The sequence below is a fragment of the Garra rufa genome, chromosome 9 (assembly GCF_049309525.1).
Source record: "Garra rufa chromosome 9, GarRuf1.0, whole genome shotgun sequence".
Taxonomy (NCBI): domain Eukaryota; kingdom Metazoa; phylum Chordata; class Actinopteri; order Cypriniformes; family Cyprinidae; genus Garra; species Garra rufa.
Genome location: NC_133369.1, coordinates 38347220 through 38357445, shown reverse-complemented (window position 1 = coordinate 38357445; position 10226 = coordinate 38347220). Strand labels below are relative to the sequence as shown.

Below are 10226 nucleotides of genomic sequence, written 5' to 3'. Positions count from 1 at the left end.
AATCTGAATCAATCATCACCTGACCAAACTTTGCTTGCTTTAGGTCGTTTTACATCTCAATTGCTATTTCGTTCTCTCTTTTTTAGCCTAGCCGTTTCTCTATTGATTGAAAACCGTTTCTAAAACTATCCAACGGAACTGATATGATTGTTACCGCTGATTCTGAGTAGGCTAGTTTAATATCGTTGAGTGTGCGCATTCTTTATGTAATTGTGATTGTAATTCTGTGATTTTCCTTTCTTTTTGTCTACATCATTATTTCTAAAATGATCAATTGCGAAAAAAATAAAGTAGGCTGAAGCTTTTGCTGCGTGATTAACGAGTTCACCAAAACTCTCAAATTCAATTTAATTGTTTGATTTTATTTATTTTTCATGAGACAGAAATAGATACAGTAGGTTTAATATGTTTGATTTAATTGTATGGACCTTGACACGAGCACCAGGTGTGGTCGAAATAAGATATGTGTCCTACAACTTGGATTTCGAATATGGTGTAGTGTGGTTGGTAGGTTTAACTACATGAAATACAGCAGGTCAGCTGAGACCTCACTATCTGGATTTCCAGAACAGACAGGTTTGATAACTCAGAACATAGAATCACAATATAGACATTTAGCTGAGAAGTCCAGTGTTTTTATTCTAAATAAATATGGGTCCATCGATCCCACTCGTTGCCTTTATATTTATCCAAACACATTGTTCACACAGTGTCTCATTAAAAATATTTTATATAAATCATTTTATTTGTTAACTGAGTTTTGAAATGTATATATTTGCGACCAAAAACTGCTTCATTTCCCATTATTATTCACGTCAGTGGAATTGAATTGTATCTTATGATAGCCTGGGAATTTAAAGTAAATTTTAAAATATTTAGTCTTTGCTTTATATATAACACAGTATAACACAATAAATCGGTCTATTTCGGTCAAACTGTTTCAGAGAAAGAAATTATGCCTATGACGAATGGTTGGACTTTGAATCATGATGTGCCAATAAAACAATTTCTTCCACATTTCATTAAAACATTAACTAAGGTAATGCGATCTTTGCTTAGGTAAAACAAAGATAGTAGACAAAATAGATAAAATATTTATTTTCTTTTTTTATTCGTTGGGGTTAACATTTCCTTTATTGTTGTGTAATGAACGTGGTTGGAGATCTTTTATCAGCACTGAGAGTAAACGGAGCAATATCCACATGACTCTCCAAATATACTGGACATCGCGTTACTGCTTTAAAGCATCAAAGTTGTGACATTTATAATACATTTGTAATGATCTCAACGCAGTTTTTTCTAAACAATAACTTACAGAAATACAGTAGCCTACATCTGAATTCATTTGTAACTATTTATCAGCAAATAATGTCAGCAAAGAGACTATCTCAAAATGATTTCATCTGAACTGTAGCACGGGTAAATGTGTTTGTTGTTCTCAAAGGCCTTTTAGATTACTGCACTGATTCAATGTTTCGTGCATTGATAATTAATGATATTAATAGGCTATTATATTTGCTTGATTAATATGTACTATGTTTTTAGATGAGTCTGGCAATAAGCATTCCACAAAACCAATTAAGATATATCTGAACCCTTTTCAGTACCACACATTTTAAAAGATTTTTACGCATTATCCGACTATGCAAAACGGTGTTAAACAGCGTCAAACGAATGAATTAATTGAAAAGCAAGTCTGGTCGTTGTAACTTCAAACTAGGCTATAATTATATTTACATTTGCAAGCAAAAGCATTACTATAAATCCATTAATAATTAAGTAAGCTACATGTCCGCAATATCAATGCTAGTATGTCTGAAATGTAGCGCAGGTGATATTACCATGTGAGATCTCAAGCCTCCTGTGCTATTTTCTAATGTAATGTACCAAATAAGATCTCAGGCTTCGTGCCTCTCAAATATTTAATTTTAATATTTGAATACAGCGCCTACAACTTTATTGGTTTTCATGAGTGTATTTGTAGAATGAGATGAGTAAAAGTATCTCGTTCAGAATCTGAATCGAAATTAAATTTATTTAAATTTCCACTCAATCCTTTGTTCTGTTTTTAAAAGGATGTTACATCCAAGTCTCGCTGTATCATTGTTGGTGGTTGAAACTGTTTTTATTTCATTCCATTCAAATTACATACACACCTATAGATTTTTTTTAAATTGATAATAAGACATATTGATTTAAATGATTCTAAATCTACGTAGTGGTGCAATTATTTTTTAATAAACATCATTAATATCCTCTGTGAGTTTGTAAATGTAAAACAAAATGTATATATTAAAAACTCAACATTTGGCCTGCTCACATTGGCTAAAGTAGTAGTCTAAAAACAGTACGACGGCTGTGGTTTACGACCAGTCCTGAAACAATTGAATTTTAATGTTGAGGATTGATGAACGGTCGCCTCTTCTGTCTTCGAGGTAGCCTAAATTTAAGTGCATCTTGTGAATCTTCTGGATCTTTGCACCAACAATTCCCACATCCGTCTGTTCACATGTTGACTTTGTCTTTTACACAGCTCAGCTATTGTGAGAGGGTTGAACAACGCTGAATGTTAATAGCTCAAGAAACCTTAAAAAGATCAAATAGGGACTTGGCGCCTAGCATGCCCGTGTTTGCACGCCACCAGCGAGCTTATTTCCTGTGTACTCTGCTGGATCGTAAGCGTATACAAACGGCTGCCCCTCGCTAACTAAAAGAGACCTGATTCTTCCACAGCACTGTAGTTTATTAGTTTATCGCTATTCTGTACTCCTAATGAACAGCTATGCTCTGTGGAAATAATTTTAAATGAACCTATTGTTTAAAAAAATGAATCACCTTACGTATCTTAATTGGCTGATGTTATTCAATAAATTATGTTATTCATAAAAGTGACCGTTTGTGAGCTATCGTAAGGGACTTGGTGTTTCTCAGATAATGGTCAAAAATATTGTTATTGGATGTATTTTAAATGATCATTCCAAAACGAATGGGGTTTGTTAATTTAAACGCAATATAGAACATTTGGAGCACATTTTGCGTTTGAAATTATTAGGCTATAGCACTTTCATTACAAATTTGAATTTTTGATGTACACTTTAAAAAATATATTCTTTATTGGCGTTAGTGGTTCCATGAAGAACTATGAACATTAATGGAACCTTTTAAATGCCGATTTGTATTTTTATTTTAAATGTTCTTCAAAATGGTTCTTTTAGAAACTGTTTACTGAAAGGTTCTTTGGGCAGCCAAAATGGTTCTTCTATGGCATCACTGCAAAAACACCCTTTTGGAACATTTATTTTATGTCATGGAATTGCCTACGACATCCTTCCACATGCTACTCATAGCCGCTCATAGCATGCTCATTTTAAAAGAGTACATTTAAATTATTTGAAATAAGGTTGAAATAAATGGCATTATTTGTTGATGCATCCAAATACGTTTTATATAATCACATAACAGACTCCTACTACTAAGAATGATATTTTTATTTAAATATTTAACGTTTATTTATTATTATACAAATACAAAGTCTAAATATTACGTTTCTTTAGACTACTCACGCTATAATTCCAGCAGTGCCAGACCTCTTTACCAACACATCAGAAAACCAAAAGTCTAATGAAAACATTGATCAAGACGCATCACAAGCAGTATAATACCTTTGTGCTCCTGTTTACAATGCACCCGGAGATGTGTGGTCGTTTCCTGCCAGACGGTCTAGCCTTCAATGACAACAAGGGCCCTGGCTAGACTGCAACTTTCAACTTGACCTTGGCCTCCAGCCGTGTGTAACTCATATGTAAACGAGTCTTGCCAAATTGTGGGCTGGATTTCTAGCGTATAGAGTAATAAACTGGTGGTCATTTTCATAAAGTGCGATTTGTTATTTGACAATTTCATAGGCTCGAAATGGTCGGTTGTATTACAGTGGTGGTTACACTGTAGCTGCGCACGATTTTGTAGACTAAAAAAAGAAAATATAGCCATTTCGAGACTTTTTAAAGATTACTTATTTAATTGTCACATCATCAAATGACTAGGAAGACAAAAATATGCTCTTCTAAAGAAAATCAGCGTGTTGCTCTTATAGGAATAGAATGTGAGTTTAAAACGCCTCCAGATAAAACATGTCCACGTTAACTTTTTATTACTGTTAATTGATTTTGATAGTAGTATGTGAGAATTATATTACGAATGTGCAATAATCTTACTAGGCTATACTTATATAGGAAGGTGCGTAATAGTCCCATTACGCAATGGAACGCCGCTCGGTTTCCTCTTCAGGATAAAGCTTATCGCCAAAATCTTTATAGCTATTTTTGACCAAATCCCTCCACTTTGTTTCAGTTCAGTGCAGTATGCTTCTCTCGCTAGATCGGCGTTATCTCCAGTTTAGACGTTTATCAGCCTCTTTGCATGTCACGTGCCTCCGCTCGTCCAATAATAGTTGGATCTTGACGCACACAGGATGCATGGGTATCTGTTACTCCACTGATCCACTGCTTCCCTCTCAGTCTTGGGGAATTCTAAAAGAGCTGCTAGGCTCCATGTAGGGCGTGCTATGACAGCGTCTTTACTCCTCCATTCCCGCTGGATTGACCCGGTGATGTTTCTCTATGACAACGGCTTGGATGATATGAGCAAAAGCATGGAAGGATTTGTGGGAGGCAATTTTGCTGCTAACCAGTGCAGGAATCTTATTGCCCACCCGTCTTCTCTGGCCCCGAGCACAACCTACACGTCGAGTGAGGTGCCAGGATCGGGCATGGGGGAACCTGTCAAACAATGCAGCCCGTGTTCGGCCGTACAGAATTCTCCCAGCGCTTCTTTGCCCTATGGATATTTTGGCGGCAGCTACTACCCGTGTAGGATGCCCAAGTCCTGCACGCAGCCCACCTCCTATGGGGAAAAATACATGGACACGTCTGTTTCTGGAGAGGAGTTCCCTTCTCGTGCTAAGGAATTTGCTTTCTACCAGGGCTACTCGTCTGGCCCTTACCAGCCTGTACCGAGTTATCTTGATGTGCCAGTCGTACCTGCGCTGAGCACCCCTGCGGAACCGAGACACGAGTCTCTTCTGCCTGTTGAAACTTACCAGCCCTGGGCAATCACGAACGGATGGAGCAGTCCCGTGTACTGCCCGAAAGATCAAACGCAGTCAAACACCTTATGGAAATCGTCTATTCAAGGTAAAAATGTCATTTTATCTCGAAAAAAAAAAATTATGGATTAGGAAAAAAATGCAGCGAGCATAAAATTGACCTTTAGGCCTACGAATAGCAATATTATATAATCATTTAAAGTGATATTTAAAATTTGGTCTGCGTCGTACATTTCGTATTCTCAGGATTTTTCATGACAGCAAATAGTTTTGTAGGCTATATTAATATGTTTACCCGACATTTAGGTCGTTTATTTTCTTAGCTTGCACTGGTTTGAAGACATAAGATTGTTTTTATTTTCTGGTTTGTTATTTGACATTTTTTAAATTAACATTTGTGTACTTGCTCATTACGCTTTTGTAACTAACATTATATGTTGGTTTTGTTCTGATTCTTAGATACTGTGTCGGGTACCGATGGAGCCTCAGTGCGCCGAGGGAGAAAGAAGCGGGTTCCCTACACCAAGGTTCAATTGAAGGAACTAGAACGAGAATATGCCACAAACAAATTCATTACAAAGGACAAACGAAGAAGGATATCTGCTCACACAAACCTGACCGAGCGACAAGTGACCATCTGGTTTCAAAACAGGCGGGTGAAGGAGAAGAAAGTGGTCAACAAGTACAAGGGCATCAGTTAAGGTCTGAAAGAATTAAACTGAAAAACTAAAATACCAAAGGGGTATACATGGAAGGACCTTCAACATTATTTATTCTGAAATCCATTCCATCATATGTTCCACATCAAGAGACTATGCGGAGATGCGCAGGAGGGAAAATGTATATTTTACCTACTTCCCTGTACATATTGCCAAGACACTGACACTGATAAAAGGCGAAGATACTGCTCAAGAACAATGTATTCATATTCACCACTTGATTTTTAAATTCTTTTTAATCTATGTATTTGGAAGACGTGGGAGGAATGTAAAATAAACTTTCAACAAATAAGAAAAGCAGTGAAGTAAACACAATACCATGGCAATTCGTGTATTGTTTTATTTTATTTTTTTACACATTAAAAACAAATGTACCTTAGTTTGTGGATTTGCATGCTACGCTAACTGTACACTAAATTTACCCCAAGCCGTGACAGATAGCCTATCTGTTTTGAGTTTTTCTTTTTACCCCATACGCACATTTGTAAATAGGCCTACAAAGTCGCTTTCAGGCACCTGCGAAATATACAAATTCATTCATGTGTTACTGCGGACAGTATGCAAATAAAACTCATCGTATTAAGTGATGTATTTCCATATTTGTATTCTTATAATTACTACGTTATGCCAAAATGTTTAACACAAATGTATAAACATAATACAGGTGTTTATCGCAAATTATCAATTTATTTTTAACTACTTAATTTAGTTTCTAGAAAAAAATGAGTTAAATAGAAGGATATCAACTGCTAATACGAATAGGTGAATAATGGCTGTAATATTGTTTTCTTTAGCCAAATTCACAGATGAGAAGTTTTTTTTCCAGAGCAAATGTTCTACAAGAAACCTTTTCCATGAGTGTAACGATGCTGCCATCTAGTGGTGCACATATGTATTTGCCTTGGCTTCCCGCAATTGGGCCATCGTTCCTCAAATAAGTATTTAAGGAAAACTTCCTACATGCAAGATTTATATGTTCGCGTTAGTAAATAGCAAAGCACTTCGAAGTTTTTATAATAATCAGTTTTGCTATTTTCAGTCATCTGCACTCTTAAAAATAAAAGGTTCTTTATTGGCATCGATGGTTTTCACGAAGAACCTTGAACATCCATGGAACCTTTTAAATGCGAAAATGTTTCTTTATCATTAACATTTATTTTTTTTTTAAATGTTCTTCAAAACGGGTTGTTTAAGAACAGTTCACTAACAGGTTCTTTGAGGAACCAAAATGGTTCTTCTATGGCATCAGCACAAAAATTCCGCTTTGGAGCCTTTGTTTTTAAGAGTGTGATACTACGATAACTTGAGGATCAGTGTCTCGGATTCCAAAAGCAGGTAAAGTAGGGATAATAGCCTACAGTGTCGATGTTTCGTGCTTTTTTATGTCTTGTAAATTTCATGTAAATGAACCTACTTGGATCTAAATCATATAGTCAAAAATAAAAATTCAAACGTGGGAAAGGTGAGTAAAAGGGAGAGGAAAGAATAGCTATGCAGTCCGATATTAGTGGTAATTATTTTCTTCTCCGTGAATGATCTTCTTTACATTATGCTTAATTTACCAACGACCTAAATGCAGTTAAAACAGACTACAAATGTATCCTTTAGTGTAGGATACTGAGGATCTGAGGTAGGCTATGTTTGCCATGTAAATGCCATGTTGTGCTATGCCTATCCGAAACAAAATTATTAAATAAGGTTTTAACCTTTTACTTCTATAATGTTACATTTCAACTAACAAGCATTTACAAACCATAATTTAATTAAATTTGATTTAACAAATAAACAAAAACATAATAGGTAAAATATCTAAATAGCATCAAAACGTCTAGAGACAAACAAAAACCAAAATGAGACCTGAAAGAAAGAAAGAAACCCCTTTACAAAAACAGAAAACGAATAAAAAGACGTAGAATTCATTCCAATAATATGTGTGAAGAAAAATTGGTTAGTGACAGTTTTAAATGTACTTATGCCTATATTGATTAATATATTTATTTCTGTTCATATTATTTGTTTAGAACTTTTGGAATAATATTATAGTTTATTACAGTTTACTTAAAACAAATGCATTTTCGAATGGATACTTTCGGTGTTGATACAAATTGTTCAAGTTAAATTGAAACCCAGTGCCACTAATGTATCAGTTTGTAGTTTTAACAATACAATAAACACTCGCACCAGAAATGAAATGAAATCCTATTAAACAATCCAGATTATTTTAATTACTTGGCTTTTTATTTTTGCATTTTCTAAATTAACTAAACCACATCGTGTAGTTTCACCACCAACATATTCATTTCTGTAAACGTTTTTATTAAAGAATCAGAAAGATTTAACTTCTTATCAACTTCTTGTGCTTGTTACAGAGCTGATACATTTGCATTTCAAATAAGATACATTTTAATCGTTATCTTTCTTTAACAATTGCCTATTGATTCTACACTAGTCTATTTTATAAATGCATACAATTTAAAGAGATTTCCCACTAGTAATTCGTATGTCAAAGCTGAATAGTTACAAATAAATGATCACAGAATCTCTCTGTGGCATCTTAAACCAGCCTATGAGCAGTTGTCTCGAAAAACGTCTGAGCAGACGGAAAATGTGGAGAGAAGTATGTGGACGGGATTCACAGTTTGCGTTTCAACAAGCATTTCAATTTGGACTGTGCTGCCACCTAAAGGCACTAAAAGAAATGGCGTTTTAGTAAACCAGCGTTTCTCAGTATCGGGGACGGTCTGTGTAAATTAAAATTAGATACTTTTGAGTATTTTTGAGTGTATAACGTTGCTACATGTTATAAACTTCAACCTATGGGTAAAAAGAAATCTGTGATGTTTATATGTTTTCGGATATGAAGGATATATTCGTTTTATATACAAATATAATGTAGTATAATCACTCAACACAAATTAGGAGATATATAAAAAGTAATATGCTATAACTGCCTCCTTACTTTCCCGCAATAACAAGCAACAACGACAACAAATCCATTCCCATTTTCTTCCATTGCTCATATACGCAAAAATTCAACATTAGGTGCTCGTCTCTAATTACTTTTCTAATTACTGCAGGCCTGCAGAAATAACTAGAATGTTTATAAACTAAATATGAATTTTGAAGAACATCTCGTACACAAAATCAGATTTTATATAGGCTACTTATTCTATAGTCTATTCATTTTATCAAACTGATTTTTATACAACTCGTTAGTGCACACAAAAATAATATAAATTGTAGTATATAATTGTACTCTTTTTTTTGTTTACAGATGCAAAGTATGTCTTGTTTTACTTAAAAAAACAACAACAACAACAACGCGTTTAGTAAACTCGTTTTTTATAGATATGATACCAGAACATTAATTTATTTGACGCGCCTTTCCACTAATTAATATTTAGATTATTATTTAAAGTAAAAATAAATAAATAAAAAATAACTAAATGAGACGAAAGCGTGTGTTTTAATTGTTCCTGTCTATTTTATGGCATTTATTGCCCAGTGAAGGACGCACAAAGACGTTCGTAAACACAGTTTTATTTTACTTGTTTGGTTTCCATGCAGGTCTGCACTTTTGATAAATTTGGTTCCTTGTAAAACTATTTTCACAGGTCAGCGTGCCATCAACGTCAATACTCACCAAATTTACCGAGCAAGTGCAAGGCAAAGGTTGGGTTTAGACTCGCTCGTCGCTTTCATTAATAAATCGGGGATAAGAACAACAAAATCAGTTATTTTGGGGAATATTGTTTTATTATTATTTTTTTTTTTATTATTATTATTATTTTAATACATAAAAACTCACTTACTAATAAGTGGTTGCGTGGTTAAGTTCAACAACGTGAAAACGTACAAAGACACGTCTTATCCAAACCTACATTTTAAAGAGCATTTATGGTAGCATCATACATCATTTCATTAAAAAAAATTTTTTTTTAAAAGTGGTCCCTCATCTGCACTGCGACAAAATGCAGTAAAAAGACAATCTAAGTGCTAATTAAGTGCACCAAAGCGTATAAGGCCACTCGACAGTAATATCACATTTTTACATCAAAATGACATTGTCGTTTCTTTTCTTAATCACAAACAAATGTCTCCTATTAAACTATATTCGATGAATGCATTCTTTTTGAAACCTAGGCTCCTGCTACGATCTAGATTTAAAAATGTTTTAATATATAATGGCACGGTCATTTCTAAATGGCGTTAAAATATTTAAAGTGTTATTTCTATTTACAATAATAATACGTTACTAGACGTCATTGAACATATATAAAAACATGTATTATTTAGTCATTTCGATTTAAAGATCTTTGTTATTTAAATAGTATAAGTTAAGTTTAAATAGTCTTCTTATAATGAATTAAATAGTTGTGGAATTAACTGTAAGCCAAATAGAA

General features: G+C 34.2%; 1 protein-coding gene across 1 annotated transcript; it reads left to right on the top strand.

Moving 5' to 3' along the window:
* The first annotated feature begins 4481 nt into the window (after positions 1–4481).
* Positions 4482–6410, top strand: hoxa13b (homeobox A13b). The gene is made up of 2 exons (XM_073847284.1): positions 4482–5192; positions 5564–6410. Exons 1-2 carry the CDS (start codon positions 4565–4567, stop codon positions 5803–5805), a joined length of 870 nt encoding a protein of 289 aa, XP_073703385.1. The 5' UTR covers positions 4482–4564; the 3' UTR covers positions 5806–6410.
* The last annotated feature ends 3816 nt before the right edge of the window (positions 6411–10226 follow it).

What these genes read in the sequence shown, in the direction of transcription:
- hoxa13b (XM_073847284.1), top strand. Translation starts at nt 4,565, where the DNA reads ATGACAGCGTCTTTACTCCTCCATTCCCGCTGGATTGACCCGGTGATG. An exon ending in ATGGAAATCGTCTATTCAAG is followed by an intron (nt 5,193 to 5,563) that starts GTAAAAATGTCA and finishes TCTGATTCTTAG; the next exon opens with ATACTGTGTCGGGTACCGAT.